The following is a 23,477-nucleotide window of genomic DNA, read 5'->3' on the forward strand; positions in this document are numbered from 1 at the left end:
GAACGTCCACAATAGGTGGCTGACTAAATATTTTTTTTTCCCCACAGTATAAACATATATGTAGTACTTGATCCTTAAGCATTTTAGTCAACAAGAACCCCTTTACTTTGACTAAAGGCACTAACCCAATAACATTTTCCGTTATATCTAATTACCAAGTTTTAGTAATGTCTCACTGGACCCTCTTACTTCTATTATGGTACTCATCACATTACAGCATAGCTGTGCATGATTTGTAAATTTAGCAATTCAAGAACATTAGTAATTTGTATATTACATTATAAACAGTAATTAAGATCGTGCTTATTTTATGTCTAGAATCGAGAAAGGACATAGCTTTTCACAACATCCATTTTTGACAAAGGTTAAAAAGGTAAGTCATACCCAAAAAAGAAATATTATGCAAACTATTCCAATGAGCTGAAACATGGTCAAGAATTTGAAGAGGGAGAATGATGTAACAAGAGTATTCCGACCTTCCCTGCATATAAAAACAATAATTTTGTTACTTATAAAAATGAAATCATTCTCCTAAGTTACTATAATTACACAATTATGCTTGTAATACAAACAGTATTTGGACTGCAAAAAAAAAAATCTTAATTTATGAAAAGATTGTATTGCAAAAATTCTGTTTTAAAAAGATGTATTAGGTCACGTGCACACGTTTGAGTATTTGGTGAGTTTTTTTTATCCCAGTATTTATAAGTCAAAACCAGGAGTGGGTAAAAAAAAGTGGTGTCATGTTTGTATTATACTTTTCCTGTCATTGTTCCACTCCTAGTTTTAGCTTACAAATACTGAGGTCAAAAACTCACTAAATACTCGATATGTGAACATGGCCTTGGTCTAAGTGGGGCTGAAACGTAATATCAATATCAAACAAATCCCATGAACAACATTGATGGTAGTCTATTCCAATCACACAATGATCAACTGAAACATTATTAGTAGGGATCATCGAATACCTCAAATATTCGGCTTTGCCGAATAGGTCGCCGCTATTCGACTATTCGCGAATATTCGATGCGCAATGTAAGTCTATGGGAAACCTGAATAACAACTATTCGGAACTATTTGGGCTTCCCATAGACTTACATTGCGCATCGAATATTCGCATAGTGGCCACCTATTCGTCGGATATTCGCGAAGCTGAATATTTGAGGTATTCGATCATCCCTAGTTATTAGGAAACACAGGCCATGTACTAAATCAGTTCTAGTTCTCACTCATCCAAATTCCAGACATGTATATCACTACAATCAAATATTATCTATCATCAGATGTAGATGTTTGTTCCAGATTAATGCAAAACTTACTTGATGAGCAAAGGAACACATTCAATATTTGGAATTTTGGAAGTAAATGGAGACGCCACAGAAGCTTCTAATTCAGACAGTGAAATTCCAGCATGCGCCATTTTAAGTGCCTGGGAGTAGTGAATAATACATGAAATATTGGTTGTGATGACAAACAATAACCTCTATTATATCTTATAATATTACCTAAATTCAGTATTTTTTTACAATTAAAACTAGCAATGCATCTATAGTTAGATTAGTTAGCCTTTATAGTAGAAGAATCACATTTGGATAAACACTGTCAATTTCAACCCATAAACACAGAGACTAATGGCAATTTGGTTTAACATAAACAACTGTCCATACTAATTTCTATGTGATAAGGTAGACTTATAAGTCACTTGAGCTGGCTTAAAGCTGGCTTAAAGGGCTTGTTCACCACTGAGAGTTTTGTAAGACCGTGAAGCTTTCCATATCCTACTGCAGCGGAATAAAGAGAAATGAGAGAACTTGTTAGGAAAAGGTTCACCAATTTTAAATTTGGCATGAACCTTGGCCCATTCGGCTTGTGCTCGGATTTTCAAACACTTTTGCCAAAAGGTGTCAATATTCGTTTTTATTCGGTTAAGGCCGCTTTACACGCTGCAATATCGGTACCGATATCGCTAGCATGCGTTCCCGCCCCCATCGGTTGTGCAACACGGGAAAATCGCTGCCCGTGTCGCACAACATCGCCCAGACCTGTCACACATACTTCCCTGCCTAGCGACGTCGCTGTGACTGGCGAACCGCCTCCTTTCTAAGGGGGCAGTTTTTTCAGTGTCACAGCAACGTCACAGCAGCGTCACTGAACCGCCACCCAATAGAAGCAAAGGGGCGGAGATAAGCGGGACGTAACATCCCGCCCACCTCCTTCCTTCCGCATTGTGGCCGGAAGGCAGGTAAGGAGAGCTTCCTCAACTTCGTTACTGCTGCAGTAACGATATTTGAGAATGGACCCCCATGTCACTGATGAGCGATTTTGCACGTTTTTACGACGATGCAAAATCGCTCATAGGTGTCACACGCAACGGCATCGCTAATGCGGCTGGATGTGCATCACAAATTCCGTGACCCCAACGACTTCGCATTAGCGATGTCGTAGCGTGTAAAGCCCGCTTAACTGTTTGCAGCTAATACCTTATTATCATTTTGCTATGATAGTCAAACATAAAAAAGACTAACCAGTAATACAAGTGATATTTAAAAAAAAAAAAAAACTTTAGAAATTCTTATGTCAGAAGGAGTCAGTTTGAATTTATTCAGTGAAAACGAAAATTATTTTATTATTCTAAATTTTCAAACAATTCCTATATTTATTTCATGGTCTACCAACAATGCAGAAAGAAAATTTTCCCCCTCCTCTAAGACCTAATTGCAGGAATAGGCTACCATAATAAACGTAGCCCCTGGATTGATGAACACCTGCAGCTGCTGGTTCACATCACTCCGTGATATATTAGACACCAATTCGATATTAACATCTATGAATAAACTGGTGTAGCAGAAAGAAAATATTTTTGTATCTTGTGATATAAAAACCTTATAATCATACATCCCACACCACTTAGCTATAAAAGCAGTGGAATTTAATTTTCACTATTATAGTTCACAAAGTAATGATTTAAAGCAATTTATTATAATGGCAATTTAATATCTTTTGAAGCACAATTTTTTTTAGTTCAATAATGAATATTTTTCACTGTTAGGGGGTCACAATTCTCACCGTCCCTCACTATTTTATTTGTTTCGTGGCGGGAAAGGTTTTTCATTTAAGGTTAAAATAATCCCTTTGGTAAATTTATCAGGTGGTATTGCCCCTATGTCGATGATATCCTGATGATATGGACCAGCGACATAGCGGACATAGCTAAATTAATAGATTATCTGAATGACAATCAATTTAATTTGGGTTTTACAGCTAACTGCTCGAAAGATGAAATACATTTTCTAGATGTTAAATTGTCAGCTAACCATTTTGATAAAACAATAATTACATCTATGTATCGGAAGTCACATAGTGGTAATGCAAACAATTGTAGTTCTGAGCAAACAATTAAAGGGGTTATCCAGCTTATTTTACTTATTGTTTGTAATTTCACTATTGGGCTACATTGGGGCAGGTAAGTAGATAGTAGCTACCTACCTGCCCTGCTGTCAGCTCCTCTCCAACGGCTCAGAGTGGTCATGTGACCGATCCTGCGATGATTTTGCTGCTTCCTGAGATGATACGTCAACAGGGGCTGGACCTTGTTGACGTCATGTTTCCACCCTGCAGCCAACCAGACACAGTGCAATACTATTTGTGCCCTGTATGCTCCGGCCTTGAATAAACAGGGTTGCCCTCTCTGTCTAGGACACTGTCAGCGCTGTTTGTCCCAGTTAATTGTGATGTATGGGGCCCGGGTAACTGTTTCCCCTCCCACGTGCACTGTCTCTCTCCTCACACTGTGATGAATGCAGCCTCCGGCGCTCCTGGCTTCTGAATACAGCCAGGAGCAGACAGCAGGGACGTCACCTGACACCAGCGAACAACAGCACTGAGCTCTGCGTCACCTAGCTGTAAGCAAACTGCACTCATCACAGCATGGAGGAGAAGATAAAACAAAATAGAAAAACTCCGACACACTAATGACCTCAAAAAAGTTTAGTCGAGTTCATGCTGTGATAATTTTATTAATCATTTTGTATTTTGATAAAATAAGTCCAGTCTGATGAAGGCCTGCCAGCCGAAACGTCAACCTCTGTAGACACTACCTTTATACAGCAATATACAACAATTATACCAACCTTTTGATTAATACAATTATCCCAGCATGAACTCAACTTGAATATTTTTTTTGGGGTCATTAGTGTACTAGAGTTTCTCTATTTTGTTTTGTATACTGTTTTCTCCTGAGCACCTAAATCGGCGATGCTTAGCCTTTATTGTTATTTTGGAGGAGAAGATAAAGCATGGGTGAGAGGGGGGGGATAGAACAGAGTGCAGGGGGAGAAAGAGTGCACGGGTGAGCGACAGAGCGGGGTGGGGGGCAGCAGAGAAGACAGTGCAGAGGGAGAGAAGACAGTGCATGGGTGAGAGACAGAGCAGAAGGAGGGGGGCGGCAGAGCATACAGTGCAGGGGGAGAAAGAGTGCACGGGTGAGATACAGAGCAAGGGGGGTGGCAGTGAGAAGTGCAGGGTGAGAGAAGACAGTGCACGGGTGAGAGACAGAGTGGGGGGGCGGCAGAGAAGAGAGTGCAGGGGGAGAGAAGACAGTGCACGGGTGAGAGAAGGAGGGGGATGGCAGAGAAGAGAGTGCAGGGGGAGAGAAGAGAGTGCAGGGGGAGAGAAGCGAGTGCACGGGTGAGAGACAGAGCAGGGGGAGGGGTGTGCTGGGGGGGCAGAGGAGACAGAGTGCATGAGAGGGAATTATATATATTATATAACCTTAGGTGTGGGTGGGTAGGTGTATGTGTGTGTGAGTATATGTGTATGTGTGTATATATCTCCTATAGACTCAAATTGGAGGCTATATATAGTCTTCATTACATAGTATTCATTTATCTGTCAGGTGCGGAGGCGGATTACTGACAGAGAATGTGTGCGCAGAGGGAGGAGCTGGACAGTGAGGCCGGGCGGTGCCAGCTCTGACTGTGCGGTTTGGCATAGGAAGATGTCATGTTAGGTTGAGCTGCATGTAAACAAAGTGTGCAGAGAATAAAAGGATAATTCAAGAGGAACAAAAGTTAGAAAACAAAAAAAATAATATAGAGATGATTTATATGACAATACAGCACAGATTAGCTTACATTTTTTTTTAGAAGTTTATTTCGGACAACTCCTTTAATGCAATAGCGTATGGAGAATTTTTGACACCAAAGCATCTTTGCTCTAAGTATGAGGATATTTTTGATGAATCTACTAATATTAAACAATGATTAAATGATAGAGGGTATAAAATATATATATATATATAAAAAGTAGTGGAAAAACTAATAAGAATAAAAAGGAGCATATACCCACTTTTAGTAGTCTGTACAGTTTGCAGCTTACAGAGCAAACAAACATTAAAAAATGTATACCTATTTTGTTTCAAGATTCAGGTTTGAATAGTGTCCTGAATAAATGATATAGGATTGTCCACAAGAGAGGCAACTCATTGGGAAATATGTTGTCATTTGTCACCCAGTATGTTTAAAGAAAGCTCATAAAAATCAAACATAGTTGTCAGGAAAAGGTTTTCTTTCGTGTGGAAAGGCATGCAGCATATGTCTGATCGATGAAAAAAGAAAATTAATTTTATTACCTGACGGTTCTATATTTGATGTAAAAACATTCATAAATTGTGATACTGATTATTTGATTTATTGTGTGAAGTGCACTCAATGCAAATTGTGTTACATAGGGTGCACAACCCGCAAATTAAAAAAAAGAATATCTGAACATACAAGTTCATCTCAATAAATTAGAATATCATCAAATGTTAATTTATTTCAGTAATTGAATACAAAAAATAAAAGCATATATTATATAGTCATTACTGAGTTATCTATTTCAAGTGTTTGTTTCTGTTAATGTCGATAATTATGGCTTACAGCCAATGAAAACCCAAAAGTCATTATCGCAGAAAATTAGACTAATTACCACAAAACACCTGCAAGGGCTTCATAAGCATTTAAAATGATCACTTAAGGGTGCTTTACACGCTGCGATATCGGTAATGATATATCGTCGGAGTCACGTCGGTAGTGATGCACATCCGGCGCTGTTACCGACATCGCAGCGTGTAACATCAATGAGCAACGATCAACGAGCACAAAAACGTGAAAAATCATTGCTCGTTGACACGTCGCTCATTTCCTTAATATCGCTGCTGCAGAAAGTACAATGTTGTTCGTCGTTCCTGCGGCAGCACACATCACTATATGTGACACCGCAGGAGCGACGTACATCTCCTTACCTGCCTTCACCGGCAATGCTGAAGGAAGGAGGTGGGTGGGATGTTACGTCCCGCTCATCTCCACCCCTCCACTTCTATTGGACGCCTGCTGTGTGACATCGCTGTGACGCCGCACGAACCGCCCCCTTAGAAAGGAGGTGGTTCGCTGGCCAGAGCGACATTGCAGGGCAGGTAAGTGCGTGTGACGGGGACTAACGAGGTTGTGCGCCACGGGCAGTGATTTGCCCGTGTCGCACAACCGACGGGGGCGGGTACGATCGCTTGCGATCTCGCTAGCGAGATCGCAGCGTGTAAAGTACCCTTTAGTCTGGTTCAGTAGGCTACACAATCATGGGGAAGACTGCTGACTTGACAAATGTCCAGAAGGCAGTCATTGACACACTCTACAAGGAGCAAAAGCCGCAAAAGATCATTGCTATGATAGCTGGCTGTTCACAGAATACTGAATCCAAGCATATTAATGGAAAGTTGAGTGGAAGGAGAAAGTGTGATAGAAAAAGGAAGCAACTGAGATAACCGCAGCCTTACAGAATTTTTAAGAAAAGGCCATTCAAAAATTTGAGGAAGATTCACAAGGAGTGAACTGCTGCTGGAGTCAGTGCTTCAAAAGCCACCACACACAGACGTAGGACATGGGCTACAACTGTCATATTTCTTGTGTCCAGCCACTCATGACCAATAGACTACGTCAGAAGCGTCTTACATGGGCCAGGAGAAAATTAACTGGGCTGTTTCTCAGTGGTCGAAGGTGGTGTTTTCAGCTAAAAGTATATTTTGCATTTTATTTGGAAATCAAGGTTCCAGAGTCTGGAGGAAGAGTGGAGAGGCACACAATCCAAGCTGCTTAAGGTCTAGTGTGAAGTTTGGGGAGCCATGTCATCTGCTGATGTAGGTCCACTGTGTTATATCAAGAAAAAAGTCAGTGCAGCCGTCTACCAGGAAATTTTAGAGCACTTCCTCCTTCCCTCTGCCAACAAGCTTTTTGGAGATGGAAATTTAATTTTCCAACAGTACTTTGCACCTATTCCCACTGCCAAAAGTATCAATACCTGGTTTAATAACCACAGTATCACAGTGCTTGATTGGCAAGCAAACTTGCCTGACCTAATTCCCAGAGAGAATCTATGGGGTATTGTCAAGAGAAAGATGAGACACCAGACCCAACAATGCAGACGAGCTGAAGGCTGCTATCAAACCAACCAGGGCTTCCATAACACCTCAGCAGTGCCACAGGCAGATCACCTCCATACCACACCATTGATGCAGTAATTCATGCAAAAGGAGCCCCAACCAAGTATTGAGTGCATTTACTGTACAGACTTTTCAGTAGGCCAACAGTTTTGAGTTTAAAATCATTTTTCAATTCTAATTTTATGAGATAATAACTTTTGGGTTTTCATTGACTGTAAGCCATAATCATCAACGTTAACAGAAAAAAACACTTGAAAAAAATCACTCTACAATGACTCTGTATAATATATGCGTTTCACTTGAATTACCAAATAAATTACTGTATTTTTCAAATTATAAGACACACTTTTTCTCCCAAATATTTGGGAGGAAAATGAGGAGTGCGTCTTAAAATCAGAATATTGCCTACCGAGAGGTGGAGAATTGGCAGTGGGCTGTCTGTGCGACTCTGTGCGGTCAGCTGGGTACCTGTCTGATCGTGCGGGTGGCTGCCTCTTTGTGCTTGTGGCTGGCTGCCTCTCTGTGCGGGAGGGCTGGTGGCCTGCTGCGTTCCACTGTGTGAGGGCGGGATGGTGGCTGGCTGTGCGGACGCAGTGGCTGTGCTGGCAGCGGATGCTGCGGTGGCTGTGTGGCGGATGTCTCAGATGGTCTGTCTGCAGTCCGGGCTTCAAATGATGGCACCCGGAGTCAGCATGTGTGCAGGAGGAGCTCTTGCATGAGAGCTCCATCTTCACACATGCCGCTCCAGGTGCCATTTCTTTGAAGCCTTCACCGCCGACAGAGCATCTGGGACACTCGCCACCCCAGTCTGCTCCACCACACAACCACCGCAGCTTCCGCTGTGAGCACTGACCTGCCGCCACCACCAACACTGACCCGCCACCGCTACCAGCACTGACCCATCGCTGCTGCTGCCAACACTGACTCGCCACCACTGCCAGCACTGAGCCGCCACCGCAGCCGCCAGCACTGACTCACCACCACTGTTGCCAGCACTGACCCGCCACTACCGCTAGCACTGACTCGCCACCACCAGCACAGACCCGCCGCGGCTGCCAGCACTGCCTCTTCTTCCTGTGACCCCGCTCCACCACCGCTGCTTCCCCCTCTGGTAAGACAAAATCAGAGTATAAGGCCATGTGTGCACATTGTGTTTTCTCTTGCATTTTGGTTGCGTTTTAAACTGCACCGTGTCAATGACAAATTGCATGCGTTGTGCTTCCCCAGAAAAGTCTATAAGAAGTCACAAAATTCCATGCACATGTTGCTTTTTTTCGGCAGTGTTTTGTTTGACAAATATTTGTCAAAATCGTTGCATAAAAAAAGCAGCATGTCACTTTTTCACTGCGTTTTGGTTATATTTTCCACTCATTGAAATAAAAGAGGTGCATCAAAACACAACCGAAATGTTTAGCTGAGCATTTTCACTACGTTTTGGTTGCATTTTGGATACATTCTTGTCAACAAAAATGCAGGTCTCTTGGTCTCTCTCTCTCTCTGTCGGTCTCAGTCTCTCTCTGTCGGTCTTGTTCTCTCTCTCTCTCTCTCTCTGTTGGTCGGTCTCTCCCTCCCCCTCTCCCCATCCTTCATGCTCACCGATCACCGGCGTGGAACTGCACAGCTGTCACACTCCTCCCGTGGCTTCTGCTGCTTCTGAAAGTGCCTGCTGCTCATTAGGATAATCACCTATTCACTTCCCCTGCTCATTAGGCTCATCTCATATTCACTGCTTTCCCTGCCCACCGGTGCCTATGATTGGTTGCAATCAGACGCGCCCCCACGCTGAGTGATAGCTGTCTCACTACAACCAATCACAGCCACCGGTGGCGGGTCTACATCGTGCAGTAAAATAAATAAATAATAATAAGAAAAAAAAAAAAAAACAACAACATGCGGTCCCCCCCAACTTGATAACCTGCCAAGATAAAGCCACACAACTTCTGGCTATTATTTTCAGACTGGTGTGGCATATCAATTTTAGGCTGCCCCCAGCCTAAAAATATCAGCCAGCAGCCGCCTGGAATTGCAGCATCCATTAGATGCAACAGTCCCGGGACCTTACCCGGCTCATCCTGATTACCCTGGTGTGGTGGCAATTGGGTTAATAAAGATGTAATGGCAGCCCATAGCTGCCACTAAGTCCTAGGTTAATCATTGCAGGTGTCTATGAGACATCCCCCCATAATTAAGCTGTAAATGAAAGTAAATAACACATGCACCCAAAAAAATCCTTTATTTGGAATAAAAGACAAACACCCGCTTTCACTATTTTATTAACCCCCAAACACCCTTTCAGATCTGATATAATCCACACGAGGTCCCACGATGCTTCCAGCTCTGCTTCATCAGAAGTTCACTGCGGCCATAGAGCACAACCGCTAGCTATGAACTCCATGCAGCAACTGAAGTGAGCCGCGCGATCAGTGGTGCCATCACCTGTGACCGCAAATCAGGCCGCGAAATAGAGACACACGATGACAATAAACTCGAGTGAAGCTCTGACGTCACAGCTGCGGGCCCCACACTACTCCCTGTGTCGCGGCACTCACCTCAAAGGTTTACCAGAGTTCATTCTCATCGCGTGGTTCTGTCTCTGTCTGCTGTTTACGGACAGTCATGCTATCTACTCTTTCTATCTATAACTCTATCTATCTATGTATTCTAGCTATCTATCAAATCCTATCCAATCATATTTTATTTCTTCTTTAAAAATGTAATGTCCAAAATGCAGCCCAAATGCAGGGACAATCCAGTGAAAACGCATCAAAACGCATGCATTTTTACCGTGTTTTTCTTTTCAAACGCAGTGTTTATATTTTTCAAGAGTCTGCCAGAGGGTGCATTTTTGTTGTCAAACCAGAACGCAGCGTGCGGACATTTTTAGGTTTTTACACCCAGTTCAGACTTAGAATGGTGTTCCAAACGTTATTCCTTATTGTTAGTAGTTTTTCGTTTGTGAACCCTCCCCAACCACACCTATTGCCAATCCATATCATACGCATAAATAGCCTGGGTCTCAGCTTCCCATACACGGTAAGTTTTTTAACTGCATGAGAGGACACACACAAGCTAGGGACCCCAACGTAGAGAAATACTTTGGCGTAGTGTTGGGGCTCTATTGCATTGATCAATTCAGTAGCTAAATTTCTCTTGATTCATATGTTCATGGCAGTAATGCAGATTCCATTTTTCACATTTTCACTCTTGCATATAGCTATTGGATTTTTCAAGTCAGTATTCACACAGCAGTTTCTGCTATTTCATGTATTCCCCTTACATAGTCACTGGTGTGCATAACTTATCTCCCCATAGTGCTGTTTACGGACAGTCATGCTATCTACTCTTTCTATCTATAACTCTATCTATCTATGTATTCTAGCTATCTATCAAATCCTATCCAATCATATTTTATTTCTTCTTTAAAAATGTAATGTCCAAAATGCAGCCCAAATGCAGGGAAAATCCAGTGAAAACGCATCAAAACGCATGCATTTTTACCGTGTTTTTCTTTTCAAACGCAGTGTTTATATTTTTCAAGAGTCTGCCAGAGGGTGCATTTTTGTTGTCAAACCAGAACGCAGCGTGCGGACATAGCCTAAGACGGACCCCATTTTTTTTTCTTTTTTACCTTTTTTATCTTTAAATTTGGGGTGCATTTTATAATCCAGTGTGTCTTATAAAACGAAAAATATGGTAACAATTTGAAGATATTCTAATTTATTGACATGCACCTGTACAGAGGTGGAGGCTGGCAGAAAGGTTTGTTAAGAGAAATGTATTGGATATTACAACTCAACACCAAACATGAATTTTCAAAATGATACAATGTTATTATATTAGATGTACATACTGTATTTATTATGTGTATTTGCTATATATGGGTTTCTAATTAATGTATGTGCACACCTGTGCTATTCCAAACAGCAATGTCCTATTAGTGTATGTTGATTTTTAAACTATTTGGTTTCTTATACCTGTAAATCTCTATGACAAAGTATGACATGAGAATGCCTGAAATGCGTAATAGGAGGAGGTGAACTTGTCAGCATGTTTTAAATGGATTTCCAATAAAGAATATTTTGAATTTTATAAGTGTATACCCTTTTTTCCTTTCTATATTTTTGCTTATGGAATGCTTTTAGGCTGCAGCTCAGGTGGGATCCACAAAGCACAGAGGAATTACTGTCTGAAACAAAATGGTGGGTTCACAAACATTTGCTATATTTTTCCCATGATAGTGGTGGTGTATGATATACGGTTGGACGTGTTTGATGAGGGGAGGAGCTGAGAAGAGGTCAGAGGCATGGTGGGCATTTTTTTCCTTAACTTTGTGTGTATGTTTCGGCAGCCAATCAGGGCGCAGAAACCATCCACAATGTTCAAAACACAAGGGCTTGAAAATTATTATTTTATCTAAATATTGCAAAATATTTGCTCTAGGTTAAAATTGTAATTTAATCCCCTAAATAGTGATTATCAATTTTGTGACTGGGTTTTGGGTTGTGAAACAGCTGGTTAAAAGAGGAAAAATGGTACATCAGACATGGGTGAGAAATCCCGACATCGTGGTGGAACGAAGAGTAAGGCGGGCTTTACACGTTGCGACATTGCTAGCAATTGCTAGCGATGTCGAGTGCGATAGCACCCGCCCGTGTCGTACATGTGATATCTGGTGCTTGCTGCCGTAGCGAACATTATCGCTACGGCAGCTTCACATGCACATACCTGTTCGGCGACGTCACTGTAACCGCCGAACAATCCCTCCTTCAAGGGGGAGGTGCTTTCGGCGTCACAGCGATGTCACCACGACGTCACTAAGCGGCCGGCCAATAGAAGCGGAGGGGCGGAGATGAGCGGGAAATAACATCCCGCCCACCTCTTTCCTTCCGCATTGACGGTGGACGCAGGTAAGGAGATGTTTATGGTTCCTGCGGTTTCACACACAGCGATGTGTGGTGCTGCAGGAACGACAAACAACATTGTATCTGCAGGTGTAACGACATTATGGAAATTAATGATGTGACACAGATCAACGATTTTTTATGCTTCTGCGCTCGTTCATCGTCGCACCTAGGATTTACACATTGCGATGTCGCTACCGGCGCCGGATGTGCGTCACTAACAACGTGACCCCGACAATATATCGGTAGTGATGTCACAACGTGTAAAGCCCGCCTTAGCGTGGTGTTCGAGGTGTGCGTGGGATAAGTGCTAAAGTTTATGAAATCTCTACTGAACAAAAAACGGTTTGTACTAGCCAAAGACAGCTGACAACTTCCAATACTAGATAGACTACTTCACTCACTTTCTAGCCGCACAACTGTACAACTTGTAAATGAGGGCCAGAAAGAGCATGTGCTACAGTGGATTGCAAGTGCTGCATTAAGTGGCCTCTCCACTTTTTCCTCTTCACACACAGTACAGTTCTCAGAGGTGGCACCCCATTTACTTTCATTTCCCCCGCATCAGAACTCTACAATCACCCAACTGACTGTGGAGAGTCAAAGATAAGCGAGTCTTTATAGATTTTCACACATTTTATTCCATGGGCATCAGAGGTCTTCTTCAAAGATTCAAAGACTAAAGAGATGGAATGCATCTGCACTGATGCCTAAACATATTCTTAGTTAGATTCAGGGTCATTAAAATTGGAAAATCAAGACCCTCATCACCAGACATTAAGCCCCAGGTGGGGAGGTGATGATGACGAGAGTCAGACACCTGAGGCACATGAGTACTGCACTGTGATGTCAAGGCAGGAAGAGGAGGAGATTGACTGTCAGGGTGATGAGTGGGACAATAAAAAGGATGACAGTGAGGTTGGAAATCCCATTTGGTGTGAACCCAGAGGCATGCAGCTGAGTAGGTCAGAGGAGGTGGAAGAGGATGAAAAGTAGGAGGTTATGTTGCCGATTCCTGCACAAACACATAATGATGCAAAAATGATAAGCACTGCATTCTCAGCTACAACTCTGGCAGTGGCGAGCAGCGGACACAGGTCTGCAGTTCACTGGAAGGGTTACCTGATCTGGATTCTTTTTAAGACCTCAAAGGATGACTGAACTTTCATTATCTGCCAACCTTGTAAACAACAACTCAGTAGAAGCAAAAATTCTAAATTTGACTACTACATGCATGAGCCGGCACATGCTCTACAGACATACGTTACTCTTTCAATCTGTGCTAAAACATGGTCTAGCAGACTTTCTTTACCACTGGCCACCTCATCAACCATGCCTGCTGCTTCTTTCTTCACCATCACCATTGAAAGTGTTCTCACACAGATCTATCTCCGCAGAATATCCACTTGTTTATTTGCTACAGTCTGGGTGAGTGAGGGCCCATCAGTTGTTACAGAAGTGGACCTGCCTGGTGTTTTTAACAGATGTGAGACACCGAGCACACCACATCTTTCTCAATCCACCATTACATCTCAGGCTGCCTCTCCCTCGAAGTCCACAAGTTTGTTGTGTAGATCCTATTGTGTAGACCCTATTCCACCCTCTCTCAGCACACCAGCCAGCCAGTAAAAGATTATTTCCTCCTACACATGCCAAAGCAAATAGCTTGAACTTCACCACATCTAAACTGTTGGCCATGTAAATGCTGCTTTTTCATCTGGTGGATACAGGTGGTTTCTGAAACTTGAGGATTGTGGCAGTTTCTCAGTACCAGTTGCCCAGTCACCATTAATTCTCTGAAGCTGTGTCTGTGCTACACCAGAATGTCATGGATAACATCACCTGTTTCTTGAAAAACTATCTGACAGGTTGAATTTCACCACTTTTACCTGGACAAGCAAGCATGGCCAGGGGCATTACATCTCGCTCACTGGGCACTGGGTGACTCTGGTGACTGTAGGGGCAGGCGGGCAAGGGTCTTTTCCAAAAGTCTTGAAATCCCCAAGACTTGCAGGACACACCTATATATCTACCACTTCCTCTACTGCTTATGCCTCCTCCACATAGTCTAGTGTCTCCACCTGCATCATCATCCTCTCCCTTAATATAACATACATTACAACAGTGCTAAGGGAATCTCACCACCTCTTTTCAATGCAGCTAGGGCTAAATGCAAGCAGGCAGTGTTGAAATTATCACAGCTGAAGAGTTGTGGACAGCTATCCAGGCCAAGTTTGAGCAATGGCTGTCTCCAATAAACCAGGAGCCAGGGAAGGCCGTGTGCGATAACATTGTGAAGCTGCTGGCAGTCCTTCGCTGAGGTGACCTTACACGTGCATGGTTCACATCTTCAACCTGGTTGTACAGCAATTTCTACGTCCTTATTAGGGATGAGCGAATGTATTCGCCATTATTCGGTATCCGACGGATAACAGGTTATTCGCACCATTCGCTATCCGACGGATAAAACAACATCCGCTCTGATACTCTCATTTTCATTTCTGACTTCCTGGCGCCTGTTTTCCTGCCAATGAACACATCTGATGTTGCTTGCCCTCACAGTAACGCCGCAGTCATCTTTGCTGGGGTGTTACTGTGATTGGCTTGGCCACACAGCATCATAGCGGCTATATAAGCCAGTGGTCAATTTGTGCACACGCAGTGATAGGGAGCTGGCAGTGTACATAGATTGTTTTGTGTGCAGCAGAGCGTTTGTAGATCCAACTAATAAATAGTCCTTGTAAGGACTGAACATAGTGTTCAGTAGCTGCTGGCAGCTCCATAAATCGCTTTTTTGACAAACAGAATGCAGGTCTTTCGGTCTCTCTCTCTATCTGTTGGTCTCTCCCTCTCCCCCATCTCTCATCACCAATCATTTACCGATCACCGGCGTGGCGCTGCACGGCTGTCACACTGCTCCGGCGGCCTCTGCAGCTTTTGAAAATGCCAGCCGCTCATTATTCCATCTCGTATTCCCCTCTTCCTGCGCCCACCGGTGCCTATGATTGGTTGCAGTGGCGTAACTAGAGTTCAACGGGCCCAGGTACAAAATTTTGACCCCCCCCCTCCCCCGTTTCCTCTCACTTCCCCCCAGCTTGGATTACAGGATAATTATGCTGACACTCGGATTTTTCCCTCAGCACCCTGCTTTCCCATGGTCTTCTATACATATGTCTCGCCTCACGTGTGTGTAAAATTGCACTGCAGTTGTCGCGGGCGAAGGAGGGGACGCTGCGCTCTCCCTCTGCTCGGGTCAGGCTGCCGCTGCTGCTGCGGCCTCTGCTGCTCGGTGGCTCGAGCAATGTGCCAGATCCCGGGGACTCGAGCGGCGCTCCTCGCCCGTGAGTGAAAAGGGGATTGGTTTTGGGGATTTATTGTCCGTGACGCCACCCACGGTTGTGGTGATTGTGTGGACACCACCGCTGCTCTGTATGGGGATCCCGGGAGCGGTGACAGGGAGCAGCTTTGTTGTTATTTCTCCCCTCCGTGGGTAGGGGGTTGGTTGTCCCGGGGCCCGGTGATGGGGTAGGGGTGGATGGCAGGCCGGGTGCGGGGCCTGGTGAGGTGCAGGGTCGCGGGGGCAGTGCTGTGCCGTACGGCACAGTGGTACTCACTCAGCCTGAGACGTTGACACAGTTCTCGGTGAAACACACGGCTGGAAAGACGGTTCCCACGGACGGCTGCTGTTGCTTTTCCCCGGTAGTTAACGGTGACTGTCTCTTTCCTTGCACCTTTTACTTCTGTTGGTTGCGATGGGTTCCCACCGGTAACCCGCTCCCCGACTTGGATATGGGCCAGAGGAGCCCCTCTTTGCCCGCAGGCGCTGGCCCTGAGAAACTGGTGCCTTGGCGGTGGCGGTGTCTCTCTCATACGGTTGGACTGTTGCCTTCAATCGGGACTTAGTTGTTTGGAGACCCGGAGGTCCCCTTCACTGACGGATTTGGCAAATTCACGGCGACTCCTAGCCTTGCTGGGATCCGAAAGGCCCCTGCCAATGGTGCTGGCTTCTCTTTGTATACCGGTCCGGTACCGCCGGGCCACCACCCATCCACGGTCCTTTCAGCAACCTCCGATCAGCCTCCACTGCTGACGGTCACCGCCGTCTGCAAACCTTGCTGTCTCAGTCCGGGGCACACACCCGGACTAACTTCAGGCTCTACTTCTGTCACTTTCCTCCTCACACTTGCTCCTTTACCACTCAACTCCTAAACTCATCTGCCTGGTTTTCACGCCTCCAGGACTGTGAACTCCTCGGCGGGCGGAGCCAACCGCCTGGCCCACCCCCTGGTGTGGACATCAGCCCTGGAGGAAGGCAACAAGGATTTCAGGTTTAGCTAAGGTGTACCTAACCGGGGTGTAGGGTGTGGTGATGTCATTACCTGTGACCCCTGGCTTGCCCAGGGCGTCACATTCCCCCTTAGCAAAATGCAGACTGTCCGCGGGCTGCCCGTCCAACACCGGTTTTATTTTTCTGAAGAAAGATAAAAACACAATACAAATAGAAGAACATCATCCCACAACGGGTGGCACTTTTTCTTAAACGTTGAAAAAATGGTTTTAACGGTTACGGCTTCCGCTCTCACCCACCCAAGCAACCTGGCCCTGATGCTGCCCCTAAGAAACAGGCAGCACCCCTTGACCCCAGTCCTGCACCAAGTTACCCGAGCGGAATCTGTCCTTCCCCTCCAGAGGGTAGCCACCGGTTCCGGTGGTGGCTGGGCCCCAGCCTGCTCCACTGCGGGCCCTCCCTCCAACCTGCCTCTCCGGAGGCGGTAACGGTAAGCTGCAACAACACAACATATTTACAAGCCACTAACGTTTGTGGTTGCCCTACAAGTTCACGGGCTTGTCCGTAAGGAGTCCCTTACGCAACTTTAAACGGTCCCCACGGGGACAACGGTGCCGGCAATGACCAGTTCAATCACGGTTCAATCAGATGAGGCTTCGGTAATCATTTTCATTTTTCAAAAACTTTCAAACTTTTAACACACATACTCTTTCCCCCCCTTTTAAAGAACGGTTTCCCTGTACCTAAGTGGGGGTCTACCTAGGTTGGGACGGGTGGACCTCCGAGGTCCGGTGTCAGTGGTGACAGGTAGCGGGGGAGAGGGAACAATCAGTCTCTCTTCCCTGTTATCGTGTGGGGCAGGCGGAGGCATAGGGGAGTTGGGCACCGGTTCATCCCTGGGCACTGGCACTGGTTCTGGCTCACGGTTGACCACCTCCATCATTTCTTCATCCACTGGTTGTGGGAATAGAATCACTGGAAGAATCACCGCACCGTTCTGTGTAGGCCAATCCGCTGGGAAGTCACCCATCACAGTGTGGATTACCTCTTTTGCCTTCTCTGTGGGTGGAGGAACCGGTACTTCAGCCGTTGCCCTCAATGCTGGTGGGCACCTTTTCAGATGGTCCCGGGAAACCGTGGCCAAAGTGCCCCCTTGGTCACGACTGATCTGGTAGGCCTTCCCATCTTCCCATCCTGTGGGCTGTATGACGTATGGGGTTTGTTCCCATTGATCATCCAGCTTGTGGGTTCTTCTTTTCCGCTTCAGCACCACATCTCCAGGCTGGAAAGGGCCAGCAGACGCCTTCTGGTTGAAGCGCCGCTCCTGTTGTTCCCGACTCCGACTTAAATTCTTCTCCACATATTCCTGAATCTGTCGGTACTGAACCCTCCGCCGGGTGTCCCATTCAGCCGTCGAGGGGAGTGTTTCTGGGGCTTCCAGTCCCATTTCCAGGTCCACCGGCAGTCGGCCGGGGCGAGCCCTCATCAGATATGCTGGGGTGCATTTCGTTGAGCTGGACGGGATATTGTTGTACATATTGACCAAGTCAGGCAGCTTCTCCGGCCACAGGTTCCACTCTTCTAGCGGCAATGTCTTGAGGAGGCCAAGGACCAAATGGTTAATCTTCTCACACATACCGTTGGTTTGGGCATGGTAAGGCGTGGTCCGGATCTTCTTGCAGCCATACAGCTGGCAGAACTCATGGAACACCTCCGCTTCAAAGGCTGGGCCTTGGTCAGTAAGCAACTTCTCAGGGTATCCATGTGGTCGGCAGAAGTAAGCTTGGAACGCTCTAGCGGCGGTACGGCCGGTTAGGTCTTTGACCGGGACAACCACCATGAACCTTGAGTAATGATCTACTATGGTCAGAGCGTAGGTGTACCCACTTTGGATGGGGGTGAGCTTTACATGGTCCAAGGCAACCAGCTCCAGCGGCTGATGTGTAATGATCGGGTGTAGGGGCGCCTTCTGGCTAGCTTCGTCCTTCCTCCTCAGCGTGCAAGGACCGCACTCTCGACACCAGGCCTCTACAGACTCCCACATCCCACTCCAATAGAACCGCCAGGGGCCACAGATAACAACACACACACACCCCCACCCCCAGCAGTTCACAGCAGACATCCCCAAAGTTACCTGCTTTCTTCCTTGGGCTCAGACAGACACACCAGGTGGGCGGAGTTAGGAGATGGAGACGCCCACCCAAGAGTTTGGCTGGCCAAGACAGGAAACAAGCCCAGTCAAGTTCAGGCAGAGGAAGAGGGAGGAGGTCTGCAGAGAGGCAGATATAGCCAGGGGCCTAGGTTGGAGCCTAGGACCCTCGTACAGAAAGTCAGGCAGACGGTAGTGGCCGTCTGCAGGGAGCCGGGGAGACAGTTGGTGGAACCGTAGGTAGCCGGGGCTGGGCGGTGGCCCACCGGTACTGAACCAGGGAGCCAGCTGGAAGCCGGAACGCAGGAGGAGTGTGCACGGAGGTGAAAGAAAGGACTTATACCACCAAACTGGGTCAGGGGAGAAACAACAACCGCAGCCGTCTGTTGGACCCGTCCATCCAGCCGTGTGTTTTACTGAGAACAGTGTCATCATCACTACCGGCTGAGTGAGTACCACCGTGCCGTGCGGCACTGCGCTGCCCCCGCGACCCTGTACCTCACCAGGCCCCGTAACCCCCCTGCTACCCATCCACCTACCTCACCGGGCCCCGGACAACCAACCCCCTACCCACGGAGGGGAAAACTAACATCTAGCTGCTCCATACCATCACTCCCGGGATCCCCGTCCAGAGCAGCGGTGGTGTTCCAATCTCACCACAACCGTGAGTGGCGTCACGGACAATCTCCCTTACCAAATCCCCTTTTACTGTGGAGCCTGGGATCAAAGACCGGGTCACGCCACCGTGATACCTACAGAAGTTACCCCGTGGCCCGGATCTGAGTACCCCTGGTCCCCGGGCGACACACACTCCCATCTTATGCCACTGCAGTGCGGTGCATGCAGAGACAGACAATGGAGGAGATGGGGAGAAAGTGCTCCCTCCATCTTCTCCGCTCCTGTGATGCGATTTCAAGATCGCATCACAGTCGCATGAGTCTTGGCTGACAACCGCAGCAGAGCGTCATTAGCATTTCTCTTCCAATGCTCCTGCATCTGAAGCAGTACACAAGTGGATAAGAGCCCTTACTTGCAGTCCATTAGGAAAAACTGGTCAAAATGACTTTGATGAATGCTTAAAAATTTGTCGTATTTATACGGTGTGACCTCTTTAAAACTCTCTGGCTTGTAGAGTCTCTGGTAACCACACATGCAGGTTCATGGAGCCGGCATTTGAGGTCACCTGCTGTGGAGTACAGTGGATCAAAGAAACCATAAAACCTACATATATTGGAAAAACTCTATGGCTCTAATTCATTAATGAGATTATGCCAGAAATCACTTTAAAAAGTAGCAATATTTTTTTGTATCCTTTGGCGTTTTTACTCCAGTTTCCCCCAGATCCACCAAAGTTACCACAACTGGAGCAGAATGGGGCATGATACAACAGCTCGTCTCATTTATAATAAGTGGTGCCATACTTTAAATATTACTCATGTCCATTCCCTCCTAAAAACACTGCAAGTAATGAAGATTATTGGTAAATGCATTGTTGGCCAACAGGCATCCCTCCTTTGCGGAAGGAGCTACAATGAAACTGTGCACTCAGTTCTTACCCAGCATAATACAGGCACAATTCTCAATATTCAGTATTAGAAGAGATAATTCCTCTTCGTGTATATATATATATATATATATATATATATATATATATATATATTTAGATTACATGATTATTGTTCATATTCAGTACTGCTAAAGGCTGCTTTACACGGTACGACCGATTGTGCAATTTCACAATCGATCGTACCCGCCCCCGTCCTTTTTGCGTCACGGGCAAATCGCTGCCCGTGTCGCACAAAGTCAGTAACCCCCGTCACACATACTTACCTCTCGTGCGACCTCGCTGTGGGCGGCGAACGTCCACTTCCTGGAGTGGGAGGGACGTTTGGCGTCACAGCGACGTCACACGGCCGCCTGCCAATGGAAGCGGAGGGGCGGAGATGAGCGGGACGTAAATATCCCGCCCACCTCCTTCCTTCACATAGCCGGCTGCGCGGGACGCAGGTGAGCTGCTGTTCATCGTTCCCGGGGTGTCACACGGAGCGGCGTGTGCTACCCCGGAAACGATGAACTACTAAATTAAACGATATTATGGAACCTAGCGAGCAGTACACAACTCACGATTTGTGAGCGATACTGCGTTGCTAGGAGGTGTCACACAGGCCGGCATCGCCAGCGATGCCGGATGTGCGTCACAAAAACCGTGACCCCGACGATCTATCGCACGATAGATCTTCTGGTGTAAAGCAGCCTTCAGAGTGTCTGCGAGACTATAACTAAGAATTGTATATTTTGTGCCCAATAGGACATCACATATATATATATGTATATATATATGTATATATATATATATATATATATATATATATATATATATATATACAGTTAGGTCCAGAAATATTTGGACAATGACACAAGTTTTGTTATTTTAGCTGTTTACAAAAACATGTTCAGAAATACAATTATATATATAATATGCGCTGAAAGTGCACACTCCCAGCTGCAATATGAGAGTTTTCACATCCAAATCGGAGAAAGGGTTTAGGAATCATAGCTCTGTAATGCATAGCCTCCTCTTTTTCAAGGGACCAAAAGTAATTGGACAAGGGACTCTAAGGGCTGCAATTAACTCTGAAGGAGTCTCCCTCGTTAACCAGTAATCAATGAAGTAGCTAAAAGGACTGGGGATGATTACAGGTGTGTGGTTTTGCATTTGGAAGCTGTTGCTGTGACCAGACAACATGCGGTCTAAGGAACTCTCAATTGAGGTGAAGCAGAACATCCTGAGGCTGAAAAAAAAGAAAAAATCCATCAGAGAGATAGCAGACATGCTTGGAGTAGCAAAATCAACAGTCGGGTACATTCTGAGAAAAAAGGAATTGACTGGTGAGCTTGGGAACTCAAAAAGGCCTGGGCGTCCACGGATGACAACAGTGGTGGATGATCGCCGCATACTTTCTTTGGTGAAGAAGAACCCGTTCACAACATCAACTGAAGTCCAGAACACTCTCAGTGAAGTAGGTGTATCTGTCTCTAAGTCAACAGTAAAGAGAAGACTCCATGAAAGTAAATACAAAGGGTTCACATCTAGATGCAAACCATTCATCAATTCCAAAAATAGACAGGCCAGAGTTAAATTTGCTGAAAAACACCTCATGAAGCCAGCTCAGTTCTGGAAAAGTATTCTATAGACAGATGAGACCAAGATCAACCTGTACCAGAATGATGGGAAGAAAAAAGTTTGGAGAAGAAAGGGAACGGCACATGATCCAAGGCACCCCACATCCTCTGTAAAACATGGTGGAGGCAACGTGATGGCATGGGCATGCATGGCTTTCAATGGCACTGGGTCACTTGTGTTTATTGATAACATAACAGCAGACAAGAGTAGCCGGATGAATTCTGAAGTGTACCGGGATATACTTTCAGCCCAGATTCAGCCAAATGCCGCAAAGTTGATCGGACGGCGCTTCATAGTACAGATGGACAATGACCCCAAGCATACAGCCAAAGCAACCCAGGAGTTCATGAGTGCAAAAAAGTGGAACATTCTGCAATGGCCAAGTCAATCACCAGATCTTAACCCAATTGAGCATGCATTTCACTTGCTCAAATCCAGACTTAAGACGGAAAGACCCACAAACAAGCAAGACCTGAAGGCTGCGGCTGTAAAGGCCTGGCAAAGCATTAAGAAGGAGGAAACCCAGCGTTTGGTGATGTCCATTGGTTCCAGACTTAAGGCAGTGATTGCCTCCAAAGGATTCGCAACAAAATATTGAAAATAAGAAATTTTTGTTTGGGTTTGGTTTATTTGTCCAATTACTTTTGACCTCCTAAAATGTGGAGTGTTTGTAGAGAAATGTGAACAATTCCTACAATTTCTATCAGATATTTTTGTTGAAACCTTCAAATTAAATGTTACAATCTGCACTTGAATTCTGTTGTAGAGGTTTCATTTCAAATCCAATGTGGTGGCATGCAGAGCCCAACTCGCGAAAATTGTGTCACTGTCCAAATATTTCTGGACCTAACTGTATATATATAACAAAATATGATAACGAAGTGGCTCAGTGAACAAAACATGACATTTTGGGCTATTGCCAGAAAACACCTTAGATGGCAGTGCCATTGAGAACTTGTAGTCAATCCATTGAGAACTTGTGGTCAAGCCTCAAAAAGCAGGTGGACAAACAAAATCACAGAAATTGTGAAACACTCCAAGCACTGATTAGGCAAAAAACAGGCAAACTTAGGAAATGCTTCTAATTATAGTTCTGTCATGATTGACTCCTGGCTCAGCTGGAGCTGAGCCTTTTTTTTAGTTTCACTTCTGATGCAGGTCACGTTAGGGGTTAATCCTTTCTGCCTCGTTCTGGAGGTCAGGCTACTTTATTAGGGCACTGTTTCTCTTGGACTTCGCCAGTGATACTTCTGGCTCTGCTGTGTTCTGCTCTTGAGTGACCTGTTGTCTGCCCTGCCCCCTCCTGACCTCCGTGTTCACCTGAGCTGTTAACCTCTTCTGTTGTCTGTTTCCATCAGTGTCTCTCCCGCTGTCTCCCTGTTCGTTCCTTATCTGTTTATCTTAATTCTGTCTTGTCTTCCCACTCCCCCTCGCTTCTAGGCTCTGATTTCCCGGCTACTGACTATTTTCTTCCCTCTGAC

General features: G+C 45.6%; 1 protein-coding gene across 1 annotated transcript in view; it reads right to left on the bottom strand.

The window, feature by feature from the left end:
- The window catches only part of LOC142296638 (putative cation-transporting ATPase 13A4), a 523,287-nt gene that overhangs the window by 111,968 nt on the left and 387,842 nt on the right, over positions 1-23,477 (bottom strand). The window contains exons 23-24 of the mRNA XM_075340491.1: positions 1,320-1,429; positions 385-481 (exon numbers count right to left, since the gene is read on the bottom strand). Coding sequence (XP_075196606.1) covers positions 385-481; positions 1,320-1,429 — 207 coding nt within the window. The remainder of the gene's footprint in view (positions 1-384; positions 482-1,319; positions 1,430-23,477) is intronic.

The sequence above is a fragment of the Anomaloglossus baeobatrachus genome, chromosome 3, assembly GCF_048569485.1.
Source record: "Anomaloglossus baeobatrachus isolate aAnoBae1 chromosome 3, aAnoBae1.hap1, whole genome shotgun sequence".
Lineage (NCBI taxonomy): Eukaryota > Metazoa > Chordata > Amphibia > Anura > Aromobatidae > Anomaloglossus > Anomaloglossus baeobatrachus.